Raw genomic sequence first — 27,605 nt, forward strand, 5'->3', positions numbered from 1 at the left:
CGCCTGTGGAGACGGCTTATGGTTGAGAAATGAACATTCAATGCACGGGCGACAGATCTGGTTGACATTCCTGCTGTCAGCATGCCAATTGCACGCTCCCTCATTGCTTGTGGCATCTGTGGCATTTTGCTGTGAGACAAAACTGCACATTCCAGGGTGGCCTTTTGTTGTGGGCAGTCTGAGGTACACCTGTGCACTACTCATGATGTCAGATCAGCATCCTGATGTGGCACACCTGTGAGGTGGGATGGATTATCTCAATATAGCAGATGTGCCCACTACCACACATTTGGACTGATTTGTGACCACTGTTTGGGAGGGATGGTTATATTGTGTATCTGGAATGAATTTTAGGTCTCTACGTCCATCCCATGGGGAATGGGAGCAGTAACAAAGGTGTTGCGTTTATATTTTTGTTGAGTGTAGCATCAATACACAAACTTTACAAAGATAGTGGGATTTAAGATTTGAAAACTAGAAAATAAAGGTCGGGTCAGTTTTAAAGATGATGTTTTCATTTGTATTTTTTTAAAGAACTAGGCGGGGAAAGTGCGAGGCGAGGGGGAGGGGAGATGGCGTTACCTTCCGCAGTACCAGAGAGGCCGTCGGCTTTGAAGTTACTGGTGCTCTTCTTCCGCCGGTGCTTCTTGCGGTTGGCGTGCGGCGATGGCGGCGGCTCCATCTTTGGACTGGTGGTGCTGGAGATGCTGGGACTGGAGCAGACGGAGTCTCCCAGGCCTGTGTCTGCAAATTTAACCAAATAAAATCACAAATAGAACTCTACACTGTTGCCATACTGCTCACAAGTGATCAATGGGCTTCTCTCACTATAATACTGCAGGATCTTTACCCATCAGTAAAATAACTGTTGCTGTAGACTGATGCCAAATATAACTAAACAGAACTACTTGGGGGGTTTTGCTTTCTAAAGACCAAAGAGCTTTTTGGTGGGTGGAGGATAGGTCGAGGCACCCATCTTTTTCTGCAGTGTCTTAAAAGGGGAAGTTTATGGTTGTGGAGAAAAACATTCAGAGATAATTTGAGATAGTTGTAAGTTTAATACACAAGTGGCCTTTCTTGTTTTATCTGCTGAGAACTTTGGACAGGTTTTAAGCTGGTTCTGGATTAAGTTTTTGACTAGTTTCATTTTGGTTTGACCTCAGCGTTTTTTGGTTTTTTTAAACCTTTAACATCTTCGAGGGCTTGTCACAGTTCTCTAAATTAGTCTCAGGGTCTTGGTTCCTTCATGTTACACCAGACTTATTTCTTACACTTCATAATGGGATTATTGGGACTTTCTTTTAAACTGGTTTAAAACTGCTTTCAAAATAAATTTTCCATTGGGTTAACTTAGGTTTGGGTATGATTTTAAATTTGGTTTGGTACTGGTTTGGAAGAACTTACAAGTTTTCTGATTTCGTTTTTGAGTACCCTAAAAAAGCTTTTGCGGTTGCTATTTTTAATAACTTCTGGGTTAGTTGTGAGCCTAATTTTGGACTCTGGACCTGGCTTTGTAGTTGACTTACAGGTTATGGAGGAATTGCTTCATCAGTGGGATTAAACTGGAGTCTTTTGTCTCTTCCTGTAATTTCACACTGCTGATATTGTGATCAGGATTGTGTGAAGTCCAGGCCATCAGATACAGGACTCCCTGCTCTTCATTCTGACTCTGGCTTCAGCTCTTGATCCTGCTGCACAGTTACCTTTGATACTTCACTAATGACCTTAATATGCATGGTGGCAAAACTCTTTGGCACAGAACAGAAGCTGAGTAAATCTGAGCGCAAAACCTCACACCTCGACTGCTCTATTTTATAAGCAGAACAGTAAATGTATAAATATGTATATATAATATCCGGAATCACCACTGACGGGGTCCAAATGGATTAAAGTAAACTATACTGAATCCCGTTCCGGTCGACATGCAGGCTCAGACCTGTGGGCGAGCGAGGCTATCAGCACAGTGAGTGGAGTCTCTCTCTCTCTGCCCTCCACTCTTCACGCCGGCTGCTGACAGCTGTGACTAGCGGCGGAATAAAATAACATTCAGCTTCCATCAATATCACGGCGCGGCGGCCACACTGACACGGGCGCGGTGTGTATCTGTGTGTGCAGATGGAAACACGTGTGCACACCACACACACACACACACAAACGTATCTTGTCGAGCGCTTGCTGGCCGGCGCATCCCCGAACGGCAGACAGCCCCAAGGACGGCCATAACTTATTTTACAATCGTTTAGTCTCAGCTCAAGTGGAAAATGTGACAACTTATCTCTGCTGACAAGATGCCATCCCCGAGCGCGCAATTAACCGCCGTGGATTAACGGCCCTCCCATCTGCAAGCCGCGCTCCATCCACGTCAAACCCCACCACCGCTGCCCCCACCCCCACAACCACCTCATCCTGCTGCACTCTCTCTCAGTCCAAACTCTGATTGTTTTTCTGTGGTGTATTTTCTCTCATCAACAGTTTAAACACCAGCTGCTCAGACCACACAAACCACCACAGAAGAAGAAGCAGCTGGTCCAAAGACTACAAACTTTTCTTTGTTTTATGCTCCAGAAGGTGGCGGCAAAGCACCTGTGAGCCTAATAAACCTCAAAGAAGAAGCAGAAACTGAATTTTTTTCATGAGTTTAATCTTAATTTTAGTATTTATTTATTGCAGAATTTTATTTATTTTTGCATCTTTGCACTGTTTAATACAAATGTTTTAAGCAGTTTTGTAGTTATTATTAACTCTGACAGTTGATCTATGGAGGGCAGACCCCACCTAATAAAATATAAACAGGAGTATTTCGGAAATGATTGAATCTGCAGTATTTCCTCCTATTTATTTAACATGCTCAGTTTATTTACTTCTGTTTTTAATTTCCTTTCTGTATTTTTAAGATGTTATATTACTACTTATCTTTTCATTAGCTTATTTAATATGTAATATCTTTGTTTTTCTCATTTTTTTCTTCTCTATAATTATTTCCTATCATTTTGGCCTCGACACTGCTTGAGAACTGAGTGATGAGTTAACACATGTAAGTCTTGACTACTCGTTTGTCCCAATTATTTTTTTAGATTTCAGATATTGCTGTAAGATCTGTAACATTTCTCAGATCTCTGACAAAAGAATTCATGACTTCATCACCATTTTTAAGGTTAATTAATATCTTACTCTTGCATAAAGTACCTTTTAAGGATCCACAGGGACCTTAAAGGAGTGCCCTTACACCTATAGAAACTGTGTGTTTGTGTTGCCCCTGGGAGCCCATTGAGAGCGTTTCACAGCTTTAAACGTTATTTGAGGAAGGCTGGAGGCCCCAAAGAAGGAGCTGCCACTCAAGCTTAACATCAGGCTCATACACAGCCTGACAGCTGTCAGTCTCAGCTTCCTGCTCTGTGTGTGTGTTTGGTTAATACTGGCGCTTTAAGTCCTACACACCTATACACACACACAGACACACACACCAACATACACACACAGACAGTCCATTAGCTTGACAAACAGTTAAGGCAGTATTAGAGGTCTGGCAGCTGGATCAATGGGAGACAAATGATAGTCCCCCTCGCGTAGCTCCACGCTGGGGCCTTCAGTCCCATCTGTGTAGCTTCTCGTGTGACCTGCGGTTTAACTCAGGATCACATGACTCTGCGTGAGCGTGCCGGTCACTGACCTGTGCTGACTCCAGAGTTGGCGATGACGGTGGCCTCGGTCCACTGATCGGCGCTGGAGACGGAGTACGAGCGCTGGTGCATCCCCTCCGTGCCGCGGCTGTTGAAGGACACCAAGCTGACGCCGCTCGCCATCTGCGACACTGACGAGCTGCTAGTCACCGAGCCTGAAACACAAAGTGGAGACGTCAATGCGGCATATAAGGAAGATTCAGATACCTGCAGTGTTCACTTATCACTCATAACTTCTGTGAGAAAAGCTGCGTTAGCTTCTCTTTAAGAAACCTCCTTCCTAACAGCTCTCTTTCCTCTGATTGGACAATGACAGGAAGCCTGACGATAGCACCATACACTGAATATACAAAGATGGACATAGCTGTCCTTTGGTTTGTGGACTCCATCACTGGAGGAAGGTGAGTTTTTGGATTGAATTTGTCACGCTCCCCTCTACAGGCTGGGAGCAGTAACTACGGGCTCCATGTACAGTTAGCTCGGCATTCTGATCATTTTAACCAGCTGACTGAAGAAAACTGACACTTGAGCATGTTTCTTATGACCAGAGAATCACATTTAAAGCCCGTGCTGCTATTTAAGCTTCAAACGTCCCGAGCGTGGCACAGATCATCTGCAGACCTGCTCTTCCTTCCTTGGCGTGCACGCACACTCTCATTTACTTCACACAGAAACACGAGGGAGCCATAAAAGGCAGCCTCTCACGAGCTGGCTGCTTAAATCAAACCCTCGAGTCGGTGAGAGGCTGTGTGGTCCAGCAGCAGGGTGAGTCACCCCCACCCTCCTCCTCCTCATTCTCTCATTACAGCTCATTTCTTGGTGCTGGCTGAATGGAGCCAGGACTCTGATGGCATTAATATTCATGACAATAATTAGTACATGGAGTACAGCTCACTGAATATTCATGCTATTAGCTCGGGCCTCCTGCACGCGCGCATGTGTGTGTGTGTTTGTGTGTGAGAGAGAGATTTAAGCCTCATAAGCGCTGCTTTTATGTGTGTGTGTGTGTGTGACACGCAGGATTACGCTCTACCTTTTGTTTTACGACGTCTTCCTTCAGGTGATAAGACACGTTTGCTTCGAGGCTGAACTGCAGATTTTTCCCCTCCTCCTTTCAATCAATCTTTATTGACTCAGAACGAACAAAACAACGCTCGTGTTTATGATGTCAGAGCGAGAGTGGCGATTAGAAGCACAATTAGGAAACAAGTGTGTTGATGACGGGCTAATCGCTGCTGAGTGGAGGCGAGACTTCATGTTCACTCCTTTATGTTTTCATATTTCAGCTCATTTTTATTACATCATTTCAATAACGCTGATTCAGTTTTTCCGTTATTTAACACAACGCTTTTACCTCCAAACACGTTGTTGGTTTCTACGTGTGAATGCTGACAGTTACATTTAAGCCTTTCAAAGACACTTTTAGAAAATAAATGCAAATTTCTTTTTCTTTATGTTAGTTTGTCTCAATAGAAATCTCAGTTTTAATCATTCTCCCAATAACAGTAGGAGAAATGTGAAAACCTATTGTTGTTATGGTATCATTTTACAAGAAATAGAAGATTTGGATGTTTAAAATAAAATGAGACATCTAAAAGCATGAACATGGAGTTTAAACAGGTATCTTACTTAATTACAGTGATTAATAATAATTTCACAAATTAACCATTAAACCTGGGTATCCACATGAAAATTGACGTAAAGACTCGTTACTTTAAACTATAACAAATGGACTTCCTGATTGGATGTTTGATAGCAGGAGTGAATATTTTTGAAAACGTAAGTTGCAATAAACTAAATAGAAAACTTTTATTTAGATTTAAATGCATCCTGGTAAATTCCTTATAAGTAATTATGGCTTTTGTTTTGAAAAATTAGATACGTTAGAGCATGCACTTCTAGATGATGAATTCTGATTATTGTAAACGGGTGTTCAGCAGTAAAAAAAAAAAGTTGAATTTCAGGTAAATCATTGCCGTCCAATCACAGAGGAGGAGGGGTGTGACAAAGATCTCCCTTATACCTATGGCTGAAAGGTTTGAAGGACTGATACAGACGCTCTCAGGTGTCAGTTTGCAGGCCTCACCTGAAGTCTGTCCGAGCTGCAGGCTGCTCATGTCCTTCGTCAGGCCGTTGGTTTTGGGGCTCGGCATGGCGGCGCAGGTGGATACGGCGCGTGGTGGCCTCTTCCCCGGGACCTTCACCGTGGTCCTGAGCAGGTCGATTTCCTTCCCGTGGACGTTCTGCATGTAGTCCTGACAAACAGAAGGCAGCATTCAAACTTTATTGTGTTGAAGTCCCGTAATCTTTAAACCTACATGAATCTCAAACCCATTTTTATTCGTACGAGTATTCAGACATTTTACAACCGTTTAAACCAGAGAAAGCATTTTAAAAATGTAATTACATGCAATCATTGACCAAGCAGGCCCACTGACAGCAAACAAACACATGGGACAACACTTAGAGCACAAAACACAAAGCAAGTAAAATGAAGTGTGCGTGTAAGCGATCTCATCAACACGAGTGGGATTATTTGGGATAATAAACCTCCCAAATCCGTCAAACATACAATGAAAACAAAGCAACACTAATCCCTTAAAGCGGCACTGAAGTGGCCCAACACTCGGACTCTGATTGGCTCTGCCCGTTCGCCAATGTGCCTGAAACAAGAGCGACCACTGTCAGGGGCCTCGGCAGCCCCCCTAGCGAGGAGCCCCCCTCCGGTCCAGACCGGATGGATCAGACAAGAAGTGGTGTTTAATGACGAACGAGAGGCGCTTGTTAAATCCACCCCCACCTCTCTGACGGTGGCAGAGAATCAGTGGTGACCCAAGAGAAGCACGGCACCTTGGGAGGTCGGCCTCCTCTTCAGGATCAAGGTGGTGATGAGAAACAAAGCTTGTGGATTAAAAAGAGAGTCTGATATATATATTTTTAAGACATAGAGAAGGGAAATAAGTGTTGGTTTGGAGAAGAAGGCTATTACAAGTATATATTTTTTTCTATCTGAAGAAAAAATAATTATTTCACATTCTTAACCATTACAAAGAACTATCTAATGGATCCAGATGTTCCATAGCAGGACAATGAGTCGAGAACATCCAGCCAGTGAACCTCTACAAATTTAAAAATGTGTATAAAACCAAGCCCCAACTATAAAACAGGACAAAACAAGTCTAGATCAACCCAAAGCGATTCCCAATCCAAGCTAATAAATGAGTCTAAATGTAGGTCAAAACAGCCACAAAAATGGTTCAAAGCAAACTTTATAAAACCAGTTTAAAATATGTCCAAACCAATCAAGGTCAAAACCAGACAAAAGCAAAGCAATAAAAGCCAAAACAAACTATTTAAAACTAAGATAAAACCAAAGGGAAACACCGAACCTAAAAACACTCCAAAGACGTACCCAAAGCCAAGTACAAAACCAAGTGGGAGTTTGTCTAAATAGTGTCCAAAAACATAACCCAAAATCAGTCCAACGTAACGACTGAAATCCAACCTCAGAGCAGATACCTGATCTAAGCAACATGAAGTTATTTTGATTTACCTGAAAAAAACGAAAAACTGAGCCACAACTTCCTGCATCGCCTCCTTTTCACTATTTATGAATGTCGAAAAATTGTAATAAGCCATAAGACGATAACCTGTTCCAGTGTATTCTGGAAAATACCAAACCCTCTTTCACTTTCCACTTGGATTCCTCACCTAAACTCAACCAAAGCTTGACACCAACTAATAAAGTTTCTTTTTTTTCCCCATTTTTGTCAATGTTGTGTTCATCTCTGACACACTACAGCTTTCATTAGAGCTGCGCTGCTCTATACAGTTGAAGTAATTACTGTTAAATGCAAACTGTTCGTGGTATTATTTCAGAAAGCATCCTCGGTTTGCTGTTATTGCACAGACTTGGATAATAATGCACACATTTATAACACACGCACACTCTTTCAGTGTTTCCCGCTTCCCTCTGGCAGCTCGGCTGACAAAAGGCCAATTCAAAGCCAAGTGCTCTCGACGGTGTCTTAACAAGCCACTGGAGAGCCCTCGAGCCAGGGGCCCGCTGGGTAAACCCTCCACACCCACACAAATGCGCACACACTCACACACACACACCCCTCCGACAGATTGACCGAGGTAATTGAGTCCCCATTTGCATCTGAGAGCTTTCATCATCGGCCCGATCGTCCACACCACGCAGCGGCGTCCAGGACGGATGTGTGTATCGACCAAACAAACCGACAGCAGGTGGTGACAAGTGTGTGTGTGTGTGTGTGAGAGAGGACGAGAACATGTTGTCAGCTTATGAACGCGGAAGAAAGAAAGTGTATTTAAGAGTGTGTGTGTGTTTGCGTGCAGTCAGTATAAATGGACGCATTAACGGCAGCATCAGTGTGAAAAATGCAACATGAACTGAGAGCTGGATACTGCTGACGCCAAAGGAAACATGAATCCATAAAGAGCGAACTACTTCACAACACGATCGATGGGTAAACAGACGACAGCAGATAAAGGAGAAGAAGAAGAAGCTCTGCGATCAGACTGAAAATGTGGAGAAAGTGATGAAGGTGCAGAGATGACAGGTACAAAACCTAATTTAATAACAGTTACAAAGACAAGTACAAAGTTGCTCCATAACTAGCCCGAACAGGTCCAAAACCAGGTCAGAACCAAATGCACAACCCAGACTAAACATGTCCAAAACAAAGTCACAAACCAAGCCCAAAACCCAGACTAAACATGTCCAAAACAAAGTCACAAACCAAGCCCAAAACCCAGACTAAACATGTCCAAAATCAGGTCACAAACCAAGTCTAAAAAGTAGGCTGAACAGGTCTAAAACTAGGTCCCAAACAAAATCTAAACATGTCCAAAACCAGGTCAGAAAGAAGTGCAAAGGCTAGCCTAAACACGTCCACGTTGAAACCCATGTATAAAAATCGGTGCAATACCAAGTACAAAGTCAAAAACAAAACCACCTTAAATAAGTTTAAAACTAAGCCTAGGACCTACCTGAACAAGCCCAAAACCAGGTCAGAAACCAGTGTCAAAAAACCTGAAGAGATCTATAATCCATGTTCAAACCTAAAGCCTAAACGAACTTAAACACATTACATAACAGGTTTTTATGGTTTGTGTTATAAATTACATCTGTTGATATGCAAACTGTAAATGTACATTGCTTTTAATGCAAAATTATCTCAATGGACAGAAAACTGTAGTGTCTTCAAGTTATTATCTAAAGACTAAAAACTGAACTTGCATTTAAGATTCACTGAAGTTAGAACTTTCTATTCTAATTCTAATCAATTATTACTTTTACTGCTGGATTTCGTTTTGAACATTTGGATTTGGGATGTTTAAAAATGAATGTTTTAAGACCATCTTGGTTTCTATCTTGTGTTCACTCAGCGTTGGTTAGCTCTTTGCCTTAGTTTCAGGCTTATGAACACAAAAAAAGAAAAGAAAAACTGACTTCTAATCATTCTTTCTTGCACAAGAGTTTCTAAAAAATCTCTGCTCTTAAGTGCTCTTAACAACTCTCACTGCTCAGAGTCACATCGTGACAATAGGCGATTAATTACTCTCGCCTTTTGTTGGCCTGATCTTCTCCTCTTTAGACTTTTCTTGGCAATTAGGTGGCATCTATTGCCATCCACTTAATTAGCGGCATTAATGTGATTTCTTTGCACATAGTCGGGCAATTAGTGGTGCTGATTGAGTTTCATTCGATTAGCCTCCGCAAACACGTTAATTGACGCCGGAGCTGCAGATGCAAAGCATTCAGGAAAACCTGGCTTTTGGTGCTGGAGGGGGTTTGTGTGTGTTGATGTGTTAAGTGATGAGTTTTAACACTAATTTACTGCATCAGCTGCTCTAATGGCTGATGGACGTGTGCAGTTTGGTGAAGTGTGGATATGTCTGAGCAAATCATTTGTGATTTAATGTTTCTGCAGATAAAACCAATAGTCAATTAGTCAAGAACAGCATAACAATAATCTGCAACTTCTAAAATGCGCTAATCATTGTTCATTTAGGTCATTTTTCAACCTAAAACAAATATTTTCAGGTTCTAAGATACTTTTTTGTCTGTCGGTGGGTTAAAACAAGAAAATCCAGGCAACATGGAGGGGACCTTTCATGCTTTTCTGATCAGCTTTGCACAAAACAAGCCATCCGTTGTCAAACAAAACAATCTGAATCCTGAAGAGATCAAACATGATGTCCAAGCAACCCTGAATCAGTGAAATGAAGGCTAAAACCAGTTCAAATAAGTCCAAAAAACCATCCAAAACACATAATTACTGAGCAGAGACCAACAAGAATGAAAAGAAAGCGAGCATACTCCTAAATTACAATGTTTCTAAATCAGATGTCTATAGAGTCCTTTACTCATTTTTTCCACAGTATTTGTCACTCCCATCTCTTGTAGTGACCCCAGCACTATCAAGTGGTCAATCAACTGTTTTCCAACCGCTCCATCCACCCCAACCTTATCCTGTCACCTCCAGTGCAGTTCATACATGTATTCCTTTATTGATTCAAAGCAAAAATATCGCCGCTTCATAAGAGATACAGTGGTCCCTCGCTATAACGCGGTTCACCTTTCGCAGCATCGCTGTTTCGTGGATTTTTTTTGTGCAATTTTGCATTTTTTTCCTTTTCTTTTTTTTTTTTTTTACAGCACATTGTGTCCTGATTGGCTGTAGACCATTGTCAATCAATCTCATGCCGTGTCTCCTGTACAGTACAGAATGCGTCCAGCTGGTCAAATTTCTTCGATCACTAGTAGTGTGACTCTGAAGTGCTGTACTGTATGTTTGTAAGTTTTCCCCCAACAAACACAATCATGTTGACAAAACGTTTTGCACCATCAAAAGCAACCGTGGGTGGTTTCATTCTATAATACTGAACTTATTATTCTACGAAGGTTTGAACTTTGAGTGTTTAAATAAGAGAGAAAAGTGTGAAAATATTCGTGCCTGACTGAGAAAAGTGTATAAAGTGTGTAGTGAGGAGTTTTGTAGCCTTAACACATGTATAATAATTGTAAAATAAACTTGGCTACTTCGCGGATTTCACCTTGCGCGGGCTATTTTTAGAACGTAACTCCCGCAATAAACGAGGGACCACTGTAAACAGTATTTTTAAAAAATAATCAATAAATTTCATTTATGTTTAGTTTAGAATTTGCGATTTTTAGCTTCTAAATATGTGAAATTGGCTTCCTTTCTTTGTTATTTAAAACAGTTTCAGAAAATTCTTCCAGTTTTCGACTGATGAACAGATTAATTAAACCACTTTAAAACGCAATCTTGAACTGAAGAATGCCCACATGGAAAATACGATGTAATTAAAGAAAATTATGAATACATTTTCACAACAAGTAAGAAAGAAAACAAAGTAACCGTATTAACACTATTACACACTGAAATGCTTTTTGTGTTCATTTTTATGATCAAATTTGTGATTTTGTAAAGCATCTTTTTGCACAAAACAACTGTATGTCTACATTTTAACATAAAAGAAAAAGAAGTCAAAATAAAACAAATTGATATGCACTCGTGGCCAAAATTCTTTGAAAACAAAAAAAAAAAGACAAAAAAACGTTAATTACACAACAAAAATGTGGCAAAAACCTATCAGAGGCAATACATCTAATCTGACTTCAGACTGAGCAAGAGGACAGAGAGAAAACGAGCAGCAGACAGAGTGAAAGACACAAAAAAGTGTGTGTGTGTGTGTGTGTGTGTGTGTGTGTGTGTGTGTGTGTGTGTGTGTGTGTGTGAGTGAGATAATAAAGCAGCGTCGGGGGCAGGATATTGTGCCAACAGGGCAGAGAGCTGGGGCAATTAGCAGAGACATTACAGATGATATTCACATCATCAGCGCCGACGTGGGCAAACAGATGACGAGTCCTAATTAATACACAAGCCATCAACACACACACACACACACACACACACACACACACACACACACACACACACACTCGCAGGGGAGAGATGAAGAGCAGCAGATAGATGGAGGTCAGTGCAGGCTGGCAGAGCGCTGCAGTCTAATAAGCATTCACAGTGGCTGTATGTGTTTGTGCAATTGTGTATGTGTCTTACGTGTAGGCTCGGGTGATAGGTGAGCAGACCGTTGTCACACAGCGTCACGTACTTCTTCTTCCACTCCTTGTTGAGGGATTTACCGCTCCTCTTCAGCAGCATGCCCTGCAGAAAACACACAGATAAACACACTGTCAGCACACGCCTTTCAATGCAGCTGTGCACTTTGAACATAAACAGCATCATCATCTGCAAAAGAAATTTCTGAACTCCACTATGATAATCCGCAGCCTCTCCGATAAGTTCCTCGGTATGTAGATGTACTCCATCGTCGCTGTCTTGAACGGCAGCTCTGCAGCGTCGGTGAGCTCGACCAGCTCTGGTTAAAGTGGCCATCAAGCGCCCAAGCACACCGACAGAGCAAAAGTAGAACAGCTGTGGCGCACCATTATGGTCAAGTGGGAGTACATACAGGGCAGATGCCACAATCCAAACAGGCAGTGTATGCTCGCTGTTGTCACCCAAAGTGAGGCCAAAATGGTCATGCAGTGAGCTCTGGTGTCATTTTTGTAACCTGACTAAATCTGTTAATAAAATACTTTGACGACGTCGCTTCTTTTCTTCATTTCTTGACATTAAAAATTTATAATAGCTTTGTAGAGATATTATTGAAGGTAATGAATGTGTTAATGGAAAGGTTGGAACAGCTGAAGGTGAACAGTACAACCATTTTGAGAAATGAACAGATTACCAACTTATTTGATGGTTTCAATGTTAAATTTGGTGATGATACAGAAATTACTGGTTTGATCACAGGAGATTTGACTCTTTACATGGTAGTTTTCTTCAGTTAATGAAAAAAGAATCTTTGATTTCAAAGTGAGCAGGAAGACATCCCAATAGAAAGTTACTGACAGTGAAGTCTTGCTGGAAATGAATGGAAATATTTAGGGACTCATTTAGGAAAACCTAGCTTTTTCGTGCTGGGGGGGATTTGTGTGTATGCTTAAGATCCGACTGTGATCCAGTCTTTGGCAATATCAAACAAACAAAACTATAAGCACACTTTAGCCTCAAATGTCTCTGTGATTTCACATACAGAACCAAAAAGAGAGTAAAAAAAACACAACTCCGTTCAAAAGTGGACAAAAAATATATGGAAATTATTGTCCACTTTTGAGTCCTAATTGTGCATTTTAAAGCCTCTCGATTCCTCGATCTTTGTGCGCGCTGGAGCTAAATGACGTCCAGAATCGGCTGAGTGAAGCTAATGAGCGAAACGAGAGAAACAACATTTAAAAGATCAGAGATGAGAGGAGCTGGATGTGAATAGATGGAAGGAAATCAGCGCTCATTTAATTGTCTGACTATCTTTTTGTTCGCTCTCTCTCCTACGCACATCAGCTGCGGCTGACTGACCGTTTAGGCCAAGCGATCGCCCGCTCACCGCCCACACTTCATTAGGAGAGAGAGAGAGCAGGAAGGTCAAAGAGAAGGCGAGAGAGCGGGATCAAAATAGGAGAAAGAAGCAGAAAAAAAAGAGGAGGCAGAGGGAAGAGGGGGAGGAGGGAGGAGGGGGGATAAAACTGTCCGCTGATTAGCAATTACAGCCGCGCTGCCACGCGTGTCACTTCACTGGACCTCTACAACATTAACACTCCGACAGAGGGTATTAATAGAGTCCAGCCGTGAAGGGAGGAAGAGGGGGAGTTAGAGGAAGATGAGGAAGTGGGGAGTGAGACGGACAGGCCAGGCTGATGGACAGAAGCCTGCTCGCCGGCGCCCCGGCCGCTCAGCTTTCATTAAGGCGGTCAGTAGTGGTGGGATAGCGCGGTAGGCCCGGGGTGACCCTCGCCGCCAGTGATGGTGCATTCAGTGTAATTGGCGGTGACATAATGCCATGAAGAAACGTCTCAGAGTGACAGAAGCAGGGGAGGAAAGGACAAGATGGCGAGCTATGAAAGAAAGGAGACCAATTTTTACCCTGGAAGGTCTAAAATACATTTTCAAGAGTAATATATGAGACTGAAATTCGTCTTGTAAGGATGACACCAGAGGCAAAGTAGAAAATAAAAGATTGAATAAACTAGAAATACCCCAGAAAGGCCTTTAGTTTTGTATTAATAAAATAATACACCTCTATTACAGACAGTGAAACACAGAGTAAGGTTGGGTAGGACACCGTTTTACATTTAGAGACTGTTTAAAAAAAGGATATAACCCAGAAGATCCAATCTAAATTCTCAAGGCTGGTGTTTTGTCCACAGCCTTATTGGATTTTGGGGCCAGAAGTGAACAAGTTGATAAGTGATAAGTTTAATTTGATCGGCCAACTTCAGGAAACCAGCAAAGGGGTAGGTAGATTCTACAGTTTCCTGCACCAAACCTTGAGCTAACCTTCTAACCTTCTGTTAGTGCCATTAACAACACAAGCCTTTTTGTGTGACAACAACACAGCAAGCCAAATTAGCTACAGTTCCTCTAACGTCCATTTGAGTGAGTCAGCTTCAGACTCTAAGATGACCAACTTTACAGCAGAAATAAATATGTTTATGACATCTTGACATTCTACTTTTGCATCTTTTTGGCTACAAGATACCAAAATGACAATGGACATTAAGCTAAGCTATGTCGATGTCTTATTAACAGTCTGTCTTCAGCTCAGACATCAAGTGATACTTCAAAGCTGTTACTGCTAACAATGAGAATTAACCTACATTTGTCAGGATTATGTTTCATTTAAAATCATATTTAGAGCCCAAAAACACATAATAGAGACCGATAGAAGCATGTCTTGAGTGGAACATTCCTTTAAATTGTATAATTATATCACCATAAAAACCCCCAAAAATACAGTGATATATAATTTAGGTCATATCAGAATAGATGTTCAAATGTCCTGCTGGTATTACAGACAGTGAACTCCCCACAGACACTCGACAGCAGTGATTCCACTAATTTCAGCTCATGTCACGAGGAAGTGAAACAGAGCAGTGTGTATGCGTGTGTGTAACAACAGGGCTTCCCCACGGTGCGCTAAACACGACTTGACGAGCTTCCTGCTGCTCTGAAGTGAAAGCTGCCGGCAGCCGTGCAGCTGTCAGGCCAGCTGATCATCCATTACTGCCTGTTAGTGAGCGAGCGCCAACATGTTTCCCGGCAGAGCCAGCCAGCCAGAGAGGACGTGTGTTTACATGACGACCATCATCCAATAAGACTTCAGGTCAGATAACTGTGGTGCGGGCTTTTCAATTATAATCCATCAGACGGATCATTTAACAGATAAATCTACAGTCTCAACACTCAAGAGGGATTTTTATTGTCAAGGGACGGGTGATTGAAATTAGAGTCACTCATGTAAACTCACCTTGACAAGTAAACACTGGCGATAATCATTTGAAGCAAAGAATACTTTAAGATTGTTAAGAAAATATATTAAGATGCTGAAGGAAAGAAAAGAGGAATAAAGAACCTGTGACAGTAACCAACCAAGAAAAAAAGATAGCACTGACTAAACCTCTGAATTATTAGACACTTTAAGCCTTAAGAAGGCAGTTGGTGGAATTTGGAGTTGGTGCATGCAGCTATTTTCATACAGATGTTAGTTTTTATAAGTAGCTGTATGCTCAAAAAGCTCAGCTGTTTAGTTATTGTTTCTTCAGAACATCAAGCTTGTTGCAAAGGTCAGTGTCCTTTCCTTCAGTTCTTTATTAGAGCTCTGATTTAAAAAATAAAGGATACTATGCGCTGGATCTATTTTGTCTACACTTGTTGGAGATTTTCTGAGCGTTTGAGTCCAAAATGTGAATGTCTGGAAGCTTAAATAAGGTTTTCTTTAATGGTCTTTATATTTGATTCAGTTGAATTTTTCACTCTGAAATAAAAAGTTTTCTGTACATTAAATGGAAGGAAAACAATTTATTAAGCACATAAACTGCTCAGCTGTTTCTTATTTCACTGGCTTGAAAAGTCATGCCCTTCACCTGGATCAAGGATTCGACAGAGACCCTTTGGGCCAACGCCTCTTTAACCATCTGAGACCTGATATGTTGTTGCTAAAGATAACATGATAAAGGTGAAAACTCTATCTAGAATCTCTCCAAAAATGCTAGATCCAGATCAACTCCTAAAATTTATCACGCCTGTGGGGCCAAGTAAACCTTTGTTAAAAGGTTTTTTGTCCATAGCTTTATGAGTATCCCTGCTAACAAAAAAGGAAAGCAATAATAACTTCCACAGCGGATATGATCGTTCAAAATACCCCTGAAAAATATGGTTTAATATGGCAATTACATCTGTACAGACTGTGAAAGCAAATGTGATTAAAAAAAAAAGATACATGATACAAAATACATATATTGCAGAGCAATATTTAATTTTAAAGTGTAAAAGAGTAGGAACAGAAGGATCTAATCCCGCTTTTGAATTTCTGTCCATTTAAACGGACAGAAATTCCCTACAAAGCCCCAGTTTTAGCTTTTAAAGGGTCAAAATTGTTTTCTGCCCTTCAGTCTGTTTTTATCCTTTCTGGCTTAAAGTTAGATCACTACTACCTGAAATAATCCTCTAGCTGTTCTGTATAATTAATTTTACGGATATTTTCCACTAGGGCTGGGTATCGTCACTGATTTCTAGCATCGATTCGATTCCGATTCGATTAGAATTGGGGGAATTTTGCCTCAGACAGTCAGAATATTATAATTCAGATCATGCATCAGTACATTTCCATGTTTTTATATCTATAAAAAGAAAGCTGACACTTGCGAGACTTTATCAAGGGTGTAAGCATCACAGCAGATGCCTTTGTGTCAAAGTAACTGAGGATAAAACACAGAAAAACATGAAGGTGATTTTCCTGGCCTGGGATTTCTAAAAATATTCTGCAGTAGATCAAAAACGAAAGAAAACCATGGATCAACATATGAACATTATGCTGCTGAAGTGAAGCAGAGCAAAGTCACAGAGGTTGGATTAGAGACACGGCCAAGCGTTTTGCAATTTTGCATAATTTAAAGTTTTAATTTGCTCAGTAGCCTTTTGAACAGCAGATATGAGGCTCTCTGTTCGGAAGTAAGTAAAAGGAAAAAAAACAGCAGCCGACATCACTGTAAACAACGGTAGACTTGTGCGTGACAAGCAAGTGAATAATGCAGAAAAAAGATTTTTAGACAGGAAACTGTTCTTGAAGTACACTGAGAGAGAGAGAGAGAGAGAGAGAGAGAGAGAAGTGTGATTTTATTGTGGTGGAAGCAAAACAGCAAAAGTCAGAGGGAGTCCATGACGATGTGTTTGTGAAGCGTAGTTTGGATCTTCTTTTGCTGCTGGTTCGGTCAATATTGTTTGGAGTGAGATAAAACCTACAGCTTCAGAATCAGCGCAAAAAGGGCGTAAACACAAAATCAGCGAGCTGTCGGCTTTCAGCCCCGACCGTGTCCGTGCCATCGGGTGAGAAAGGCGACATCTCACTGATTCTGATCCGTCGGTGGTAGGGGTGGGTTTTAATAATCGATTCATCGATTAAAAGTGATTCTGGCTTGGATAACGTGATATCGATTCATAAAAATTCTTTTTTATATAAATGTATTTTTCCTTTTGCTCACTTCCCTGTATCCCCATGTAATGTCTGTGCTATATGTGTAAGGTCGGGGGGGGGGGGGGGGGGGGGGGGTGTCCCATTTCACTGCAGGGCAACCTGCATGTGACGAATAAAGCTTTGATTGATTGACTTCCGAAAAGAAAACCTAATTTCTGCCGTTCAATACTGAACAAATGTAAACTTTTTAAAATTATGCAAAATGCAAAACGCTTAGCCGTGTCTCTAATAAAACCGCTGTAGAATAGAATAGAATAGAGTAGAATAGAATAGAATAGAATAGCCTTTATTGTCATTGTACAGAATACAACTAAATTGGAGTGCCACTCCCTTGGTGCAAGTTTCAATAATAAATATAAATGTAAAATATACAAAGTACAAAAAAAAAAAACAATCGTAAGTACTCAAACAATAGTATGTACAATATATACAGGATAGCAGCATTAATATAATGACAGTGACAGTATGGAATAGGTTCAATTGTTTTTGTGCTTATTTACTACGGTGATAGCTCTGGGAAAGAAGCTATCCCTGAATCTGTTTGTCCTGGTTTTATGTGACCTGTACCGTCGGCCTGACGGTAATAGTTCAAACAGTTGGTTGCTGGGGTGAGAGTGGTCCTTGATGATATTGCCAGCTCTGCTGAGGTACCGAGAGTTTGCAGTGACCTCCAGGCTGGGCAGAGAGCAGCCAGTGATCTTCTGGGCTGTGTTGATGACCCTCTGCAGTACTTTCCTGTCTGCAGCTGAGCACCCTGCATACCATGTTGTTATGCCGTACGTTAGGATGCTCTCTATGGTGGCTCTGTAAAATGTCACCAGCAGCCTCTCCTCCAGGTTGTTCCTCCTGAGCACTCTCAGAAAGTGGAGACGCTGCTGGGCCTTTTTAACCACCGCTGTAGTATTTGCAGTCCAGGAGAGGTCATCAGATATCTGCACGCCCAGAAACCTCATGGAGTGTACCCTCTCCACACAGCTCCCGTGAATGTAAAGTGGGGCCGGGTCTGCTCTGCCCTTCCTGAAGTCCAAGATAAGCTTCTGTAGCTTCAGAGGTAATGTTCATAAATTGATTAATGGTTTTCTTTCGTTTTTGATGTACTGCAGAATATTTTTATAAAATCCCAGGCCAGGAAAATCACCTTCATGTTTTTCTGTGTTTTATCTTCAGCTACTTTGACACAAAGGCATCTGCTGTGACGTTTACACCTTTGATAAAGTCTTGCGTGCTCAGCTTCCTTTTTATAGATACAAATTATAATTATAATATTTCTGACTGTCTGAGGGAAAATTTCCCAGATTCAAATCGAATTGAATCGAATCGAATTGAATCGAATCGATTCAGGACCTTGTGAATCGGAATAGAATCGATTCTAGAATCAGTGACGATACCCAGCCCTAGTCGGCGGGTCCGCGCTGTGTGTTTACGTCTTTGTGCAGAATACCTGCTCTCATTTACTGTTTTAGCTGTTTGGTGGTTGTTGTAAATTGTTTGAGGTTCAACCTGAAATTCTGGCGTTTCGGGCAAAATAAATTTATATTAAAAGATCGATTCAGGATTTTAAAGAATTGATATCACGTTATCCAAGCTAGAATCAATTTTAATGGATAAATCGATAATCAAAACCCACCCCTAATTTTCACAGCCTGACATCAAAAATGTATTCTGATGTGTTTTGGTTGCATAATAGAAGAAAAGAATTAAAAATCAGTGGGGAAAAAATGTTGCTTTCATCTACATTTTGTGTTAATAGACCTCTCTGCATTGAATCATATCTGTTATTAACCTCTGTCTCTCTTCCACAGCATGTCTTTCATCCTGTCTTCCTTCTCTCACCCCATCCGGTCGCAGCAGATGGCCCCGCCCCTCCCTGAGCCTGGTTCTGCTGGAGGTTTCTTCTTGTTAAAGGGGAGTTTTTCCTTCCCACTGTCGCCAAAGTCCTTGCTCATTGGGGTCATATGATTGTTGGGTTTTTCTCTGTATCTATTATTGTACGATCTACTGTACAATATAAAGCGCCTGGAGGCGACTGCTGTTGTGATTTGGCGCTGTATAAATAAAATTGAATTGAATACATTTTAAGATTTTACCTGAATCCTAAAACAAAAAGTGAAATATTTTTGCACTACAGGATCAAAAGAGAAAGTAAATTGAAACAAGACAATGGAGCATTAAGAGGTGGATGGTTGATCACCACCAAACGAAACTGAGAGATGAACCAACATCTTTCACAGACCTTCACCTAAACCCGGGTTTTGGGGAGGGAGACGTCAGTGGATTAATTTTGTCCATTCATCCTGAGGATGACAAGCGATCAGTTTGTGCGAGAGGAAGGCTAATTGAACGCCACGTTGAAATCCTCATGATGGGTAATATCTTTCATTATTCACCTCCCCGAGCTTAGTGACACACTTATTTTACCTTCAGGAGGAGGAGAGGGGGGAGCAGCTATGACAGCTCACAAGGTCTCCACATTGGAAAATAGATGTGGGGAGATAAATACATCCTCAGATATACTCTCTCCCCTCCGACTGAGGCACTTCTCCGCCCTGGTGAAGTATTGTGGGGTAGTGCTTAGGAAAAGGTCGCTAGCTCCAGGGAGCGGGAAGATGAAGTCATTTGTTAAGCAACAGAAAACGTCCGAGGGCATCAATGAGGATTCTTCTCTGGAGAACAAAACAAAGGGGCATGAAGGGTCTGTGTTGGGTTTCAGTCGGAAAGAAAGCAAACAAGGATGGATAGACAAATAGATGTAGACAGACAACCCCCCAAAAAACAAAACTCCCCGAGACACTCTCTACCTTCACTTCTTTGCCTCGGTTGAAGTATTGTGGGGTAGTGCTTAAGAAAAGGTCGCTAGCTCGGGGGAAGCCAAGAGATGAAGTCATTCGTTAGACGACGCATCGGAAAGGCTCGTACCTGAGGGTCTCTGATTAAAGACCACAGCTGTCACATGTCCGGCATGTTCGAGGACGAACATATTGCACAGAAAATGATTTCTGAGGCGTAAAGGTGTGCTCACAAGACACAACTTTTACCTCTTTGTCTGAAGCTAAAACTGAGGAACATGAACAGTAACATGAACCATAATTCCTTCTTCCATTGTGTGAGTCAAATTAGAAGGAAAACTTTTCTCCTCTTGGAGGCTGCCTGCCTATTGATACAGACTAATCTACTCTCTAATCACTCAATCACCCCCCTATTTTGCTCAGACAATGGACTCTACCGGGGCCTCCTGAAGAGTGTGACAGCGGATCTTGGAGGAGATACGGGGCAGGCAATATCACTGGACAAACCCTCCACAGAACAGGATGATCTCAAAGGAGCTAAGGCCCTTTTGTTCTTCAACGTCCCTCGAGAGCAGGAGGCTAAATTAGAGGTGTCACCCCCCGCCGACAGAGGAGTGCGAGGGGGGTGACGAGAAAGGGATCCCTTCTGTATCGTGGTGGCCATCTGATCCAGCCTGAGCAGCGTCTGCAGGTCATCTATCATCCTCTCAGACAAGAGGACAGAGTGTGAAATGTTCACTCCTCTAATCTCCAAGAAGACAAAAAGAGAAAATAAAGGAAAGGGGCCGATGCTGTCTGACTTACTCCAGGTAAATATCCTCTTTGTGGGAAGCAACTGAAAGCTCTTTGACCCCCTGCTGCAGGTCATAGTAGGTAGATCTTCTTCACAGTGGTTTAGAGTAGACTGGTGCCGTTTGTCACAGATTAGAAAACGAATCAGAAAATCCGGGTGGACTTTTCAAAGGCAGTCCAAAACTAAAGATCATGTCTTTATGGATGACTTGAAAGTGCAATCACTAGGTCCTGGAATTAGGCTCTTTTGAATGTAGGAACTTTTTTGCAGTTTTACTAATTGTTGAAGACAATGCTGCCTTTGAGTTCTTACAACTCAAATCTTTTTTCACCCTCCAAGATATGATGCGACACTGACAACTGTCACTTAAAGTGTAAACAACGACAAAACATCTAAACATCTGTGCTACCAAGATGGAAAATTAAACTGTAAGAACACAAAAAGTAATTTTGCTCTACCAACCACTGAACTTCGTGGCTCCCAATACTATAATTCCTGGAATTCCATATATCCATCGCCTTTGGTTTATCTGAACTTGGGCAGCAAGCTAATCAAAGATTTTTTAGAGATCCTTCTTTCAAGCTTCTCGCTTTCCAGTTCCTTCTGGGAAATTCCATAGCATTCCCAGACCAGAAAAGATATATAAACTCTTCAGCAGGTCGTGGGTTTACCCTGGGGTTTCTTCATATTTGGGCTTGCTTCTAAAACCACCAAAGGGAGCTATCCTAACTATAAACCTGAACTACCTTTCAACATTAACCACTGGCATTCTTATCTGGTAACTGTCTGCAGATGCTTAACCTCCAGGTATTTCCCTGAATGGCTTAGTCTGAACGTCGTCAGGGATTGGTTTTTAGAAAGTGTACAGCTAATGTGAGCATGCTAGCAGGTAGTCTTCCATTACTGTTCTCTTTGTCTCCTTCTCTCATCTTGCAATGTATTAATGTATTTCCGGTTTTCAAACTAAATATGAATCAAACATCACTCATTGATACCTGACAAAAACAAGCCCTTTTTGCTTTTTCTGACAGAAGGTTAAAAATGTGATAATAAAAGTCAAATTATTTATGATGGGTTTTGCTTGAGAATTGACATACAGGGTGTTAAGTGCCTGCATTTAGTGTGGACAAGGTTTTTTTCTTGTGTTGAGAAAGGTTAATGTAATTATTTTTGGGCTTTTATTTGACAGTGAAAAGTGAAATAAAATAAGAAATGTGGGTGGGGAGGCTATTAATGACACCACATGGAGTTTACATCTTGTTACTTTGTTCCCACAGATTCGTCCACAGGTTGGTGTTTTTGCACTTAAAATTGATTGAATATTCATTTTTCAGCCAAGACCCTATTTATGATTATTTCTTCGCAAACTAAGGATTAAAATCAAATTAAACTGTGAGTGTTCTGGATGCAGAGTTATTAAGATTTATTTTCCATGATTAAAACAACAAATAAAGGAAACTGAACAGCCCTGGTGGAGCTCCAGTTCTTTTGATTCATTTCTTTCCATGTGGTTCTTGACCTGATCACTACAAAGGATGACAGGAATTAAAAAAAACAAGATTTGTTGCCTCGAAGTAAACAGTAAAAATCATTAAAAAACCACCACAGCAGAGGGCAAACCCCATAACTACCATCAAAACACACTGACAGCCACGCAGCAGCTTCAGGCTCCATGACAAGGTCACTGTTGATGAGGCAAGGACAGCGAAGGGCAAGCCCAGGGGAGCAAGACGCAGACCAGATCAAATAAAACACCACAGAAGAAGAGGGGGGCTGAAGAGGGGCTGATTTATCTGATAAGAGTTCTGGGTAATTAATTAGAAACTCAATTATCCAAACCTTACTTCAGCAGTCTCAATTCATTAGTGGATAAAAAACCTCGCCCCTCGCTCGGCTCGACGCTCGGTGAGAGACAGGATGTGAAGGAAACATGACTCCTCTTCCTCTGCGAGAACCCTTCAGGTCACCGCCGGGCACTTTTGTCCAGCTTTTCATCAAATAAGTGTAACAACACACCCAAACACACACACTTTCTCATACGGTGTGAAACAACAAAGCGACCACAGGGACACTTCCAGCGAGCTCAGAGCAACACCTCCGTGCCAAACAAAAACTCGGGATTGCTCCATGGAGACTGCCACGCAGCGGCGTAATGAGCACAGTCTAAAAATGCTCTTTGATTGACGCCTGTGTTCCTTGTTTTAATTATTTCTCAAACTAAAAAGGGAGAGACATCCCTCCAACACATCTTCCACCCACCGCCACCACCCCCCAAAAAATCTCATTTCCAGGGGTTAGTGTGCATGACAAAAATGTCATCATGGCCAAAATGGCTCCGAGCGGTGACAACCTTTCCCAGGGAAATGATATTTTTCCAATCCGGCGGAAGGCGGATCATGTCACCCTCGTTAAAGCCTTGATAGCAGGTCTTTAATATTCACCGTCTTAATTAGGGCTGCAGTTAATTTCATTAAATTCTTTGGCTGCTAAATGAAGCAGATTATGAGACATCTTTTATTGCGAAGCGTGAAATTACAGCCTGCCCGCTGCCAATGGCGGGGCGAAACTAATGAATTACAGGGTAAATAACACCCGAATTAACCATCCAATTTAACTCCTTACAAAGCGCCCAGCGCCGAGGGGGGACGAGTAGACTTGTCAAAACCACCCAGCCCCGTGCTCGTCTGCAACCCCGCGAGAGGCAATTACAAGCACGACACTAATCAGCTCCTCGCAGGAAGAAGGCGACAGCATCCAAAAGCCTTGAGACTTCAGACTCCAAGTGGAGCTCAGGAGGAGATGCAAAATGTTCATTTACAGGAGGAGGTCGTCTCGGTGGAGGTCAGGGAATCTATTAACAGTTCTTCTACAAAGCATCAGCGCTAAAGTAGGGATGTCGGACAGGTCAGAGATCTGTTTGGAGGTTGTAACATTTCTAGCTGCATACTTGGAGCTTAGTTTGAAGTCCTGGTTGGAGAGTTCTGAGGTCTAATATGAGTTTTACACATCTGTTTCCTCTAGGTGGGAAAACAAACAAGCCAGATATCTTAGGAAGTCTGGAAGACTCATCTGCAGATGTGCAAAAAGGTAATCTCAATCAGATAGATGAGGCAACCAACATGACAACAGAGTTACGATTAAAACTACAAAATGCAGCACAAAGGTCAAATACTGATAGACAGACTGCTGGGGAGAGGGATTTCTGTTTACAGGAAGCACATCAAGTAAATGGCAGTGAATCCGCATATTCAACTGACCGGAAGGTAGCTGGCATAAACATAAATGAACGCACAAAGAAAAATGCTATCTGTTGCTTCTAATTTTCTCTCTGAGAGATCATTTTAGATGTTAATACAGTCCACATCACAAATCTTTGTAGCTAGCAATGCAATGCAGAAAAAGAAGAAGCCCTGGGAGTTACAGTTAGTGAACATGTGGTCCTAACAGGCCGCTTTAGAGCCACTAGCAAAAGAACCATGCAAATTAACACATAGTAATTTGGGAATTCAGCTGAACAAATAATTACTTATTTATCAATTTATTATTTTTTTCAATATCTGTTCAGGCATTTTCCTTATTTTTTTTAATTTCACTTCATTTTACTTTCAGTTTGCTTTTTCTTTGCATGCCCTTATTGTTCCTTAATAACTAGATAAATGACAAAGTAAATAAATAAAGGAATATAAATAAATGTAAAGGCAAATTAAATTAGGATAATCAATTTATCAACTTTTAATTTACATTAATTATTTTGATGCATTTAATAGAGTGATTTTTTATTATTATTTATTATTGATTTTGGCACCTGCAGTCCTCCATACTTTCCTACCTGAAGTTTACATGAGTTTTTAAGCAAGGTAATTATCATACTGATGACAGAGGCCTGTGAAACTCATGAATAAAGTAAGATAAAAAGGATCCAGAGAAATATTCAAAAATCAATTAGATAAAGTTTTAAGAATTTTAAGTTTCTGTTTTGATTTTGGCAGTGTTTGTCCTCCCTATTTCTCAGGTGAGTTCAGTGAACCTTCCTAAAGTAAATAAAGGTTTACAGAAAAAAAGAGGGGAAAAAAACCCCCCAACAACGAGCACCTCTCCAGTGTGTCCGGTCCCAGAGGCTCGGCTGCTGTGTCGAAGGAAATTAATTTGTTAGATTGTTGGTTTTCAAAGCACCTCGGTCAGCCGCTTGACAGAGACATGAGCGAGCCTCTCCCTCTCTCTCCGGTAATTATCGGCTAATTAGTGGCGTGGAGCAGATGTCGGAGGAACCCTGCGCCGTCAACAGCCTCTGTAAACAAAGCTGGACGCATCCGCTCACTTCAAAAAAGAAGAAGAAGAAGAAGAAGAAAAACAAAAAAACGACCAATCGGGTGTTGGTACAGCCAGCATTTCCTCTGTGGCTTCGAGTCGCAGTGGAGCATCTTCGCAGGAGGTTTCAGCTTCAACACCACATGTGTTTCCTGCTTTGGTTCATCGTGCAGGTGGCAGACGTGAATGTAATCCCTCAGAGAGTTCATTAGCATAAACATGTTCATTATTAAATCAAATATTCATTACACAATGGTGAGCGGATGGATTGGAAAATTTCCAGGTTATAATACCACATTTGAACGCACCACTCTGGAGCTTCACTTGCATTTGCAAACACATTTAAGTGGTTTACTCCTCGGTGGTTTAAAGAAGTAAAGAAGTAGGAACAGTTTATATGTCCTCTTGTTCCGGCTTTAGACAGCAGCTCAATAACCCTTCTTGTCCTCACAAACAGCACCGCATGATAAAAGTGATGTCACTTCCGCTGGCACAAGCCGTACTTTCGTGTCATTACAGCCCGTCATGTAGCTCTCAGTTGTTGTAACCTCACACGCTTTACTGTTGCTGCCAAAGAGGTGTACGGAGATCATAAATAAATAAATAAATTGACTGATTAAAAAATAAAATAAAAGCAAAGCTGAAGTGATGCTGTCACCATCTTCCAATGTGGAAACAACAACATTATATTGTATAACAGGGACATAACACTTAAGTGGCTTTGTATCACATTTAGACAGAGATCATGTTAGCAAGCAAGCTACGCTTAAGAAGCTAGCAGCTACAGTACACTTAAACATAGCAGGAAATTTGACTATCCAAGAAAAAACATGTTCAAAATGGGCAATATATTTGATTCATGGAGGGTTTGTTTAGTTTCAGGGATCAATTGCAACCCTGAGTTGTTTTTGTTTACGCTAATGCTAGCATGTCTGTTAAATGAAGCATTTTTAAGCTACGTCACATAACAACACCTCTGAGAGTATAAAACAGAAACCTAAACCTAAAGACCTCTGGTTGTATAGAAGAAAACAGCCCTCGTCTGCCTTGATCTCTGTCCTTTCCTGATCAGTTAAGGGGCTCAGTTTTTATTTTTAAGTTTTACTGAATAAAACATGATGTTCATTAATACATTTTAGTCTAAGTGTCAGAAAGGAGGATAAACTTCTAGAAAGGAAACCGAAGGTCTTAGAATTACTGTGTCCTGATTAACTGACTAATCACTGGATCAATCAGAAAAAAATGGGCCGGTTTTCTTTGTCTCATGAAACCAAACCAAGTGTCTTTACTTTTACTGACAGTCTTTGTGTCATTTTTTTACACTGAAAACCAGACAAGAAAAAGAAAAACTAGAGACAAACCTTCGCTGCTGTGAATGCTACTCATGACCAGCGTGTTTATGTGTTTGTGTGAATTTGTTTTGGCTAATAGTGTCAGAGTCGAGATCCGCCCTGTTCTCATTACAGCCACAGTGACCTGGCCTCTGTCTCTGTGTGTGCGTGTATGTGTGTTGTCTTAATGAGCTCTGGACTCTCTTAACGAAGGCGTTCCCCTTTAAGAAGTGAACCGCCGTCACCTCGAGTTGTCGAGTGTCACGCTAAGAGTCGCTCTAATGAGATCAGGGCGGGCAACAAGTGGCTCAGACACACACACATTCAGGTACAACACATACACAGGTGACACTAATAAACTGGAAAGAAGAAGAAGGTGACTGGTGACAGTGAGAAGACAGCTACTACTCCAGAAATTCTACAGAAACTCTATAGAAGAAGACATTAAAGTCCCCCCCTCTTTCTGTTTGATTGACAGGGCAACAAACATAATAGAGGTTTATTCATTGAAACATTTATTATGAAGCTTCGATTTCAGATTTTCATTGTTTAGTGAGGACCTTGATGCTGCTTTTTAAGGCCAGCTGCCTTCTACCTCGACAGTACAATGTTAATCAGAGGCCAGTTTAGTGGTCATGAGATCAAGATGGGTTTTGCAGAAAGATTTCAGACTGAAAATGTCCCTGACAAATTTAATTTAAAGTAGGAAAAGTTATCACAGCCAGTGAAAGAGATGTTGTATAATTTTTACCAGCAATTTGAATGGTGTGAACTGCTTCTTTCTTAAAGATGAAGCTTAAACCTCCAAAAAAAAAAAAAAAAATGAAACTAAGCACCAGAAATTGCCCTTTCCCTAATGTCCACTAGGGGCTGGCTCCAAAACTGAGGCAATCACCATGTTCAAATATCTAACTCGACAGCACAAATAAACATTACAGCTTGTTACAAAAAATGTCTTGTATTCTATTCATAATGGCTGCAAAGGGGGTTAATTTTACTGTGTTTGGATTGTTGTGTGTAGTTTTGTAATAAATAGAATTACATCATCAGCATATAG

At 41.3% G+C, this 27,605-nt stretch overlaps 1 protein-coding gene across 9 annotated transcripts in view; it reads right to left on the reverse strand.

The window, feature by feature from the left end:
- agap1 (ArfGAP with GTPase domain, ankyrin repeat and PH domain 1) overlaps positions 1-27,605 on the reverse strand; it is a 188,773-nt gene that overhangs the window by 45,909 nt on the left and 115,259 nt on the right. For 7 of the 9 annotated variants that reach the window (XM_085264875.1, XM_085264878.1, XM_085264876.1 and 4 more), the window contains 4 exons: positions 11,798-11,902; positions 5,767-5,935; positions 3,671-3,835; positions 583-744 (listed from right to left, as the gene is read on the reverse strand). In XM_085264875.1, coding sequence (XP_085121001.1) covers positions 583-744; positions 3,671-3,835; positions 5,767-5,935; positions 11,798-11,902 — 601 coding nt within the window. The remainder of the gene's footprint in view (positions 1-582; positions 745-3,670; positions 3,836-5,766; positions 5,936-11,797; positions 11,903-27,605) is intronic. The other 2 variants (XM_085264870.1, XM_085264872.1) reach the window with 1 other exon arrangement.

This window comes from Mchenga conophoros, linkage group LG23, assembly GCF_057382185.1.
Source record: "Mchenga conophoros isolate Kocher_MC1m ecotype Shallow Benthic linkage group LG23, M_conophoros_male_GT1.1, whole genome shotgun sequence".
NCBI classification, from domain to species: domain Eukaryota; kingdom Metazoa; phylum Chordata; class Actinopteri; order Cichliformes; family Cichlidae; genus Mchenga; species Mchenga conophoros.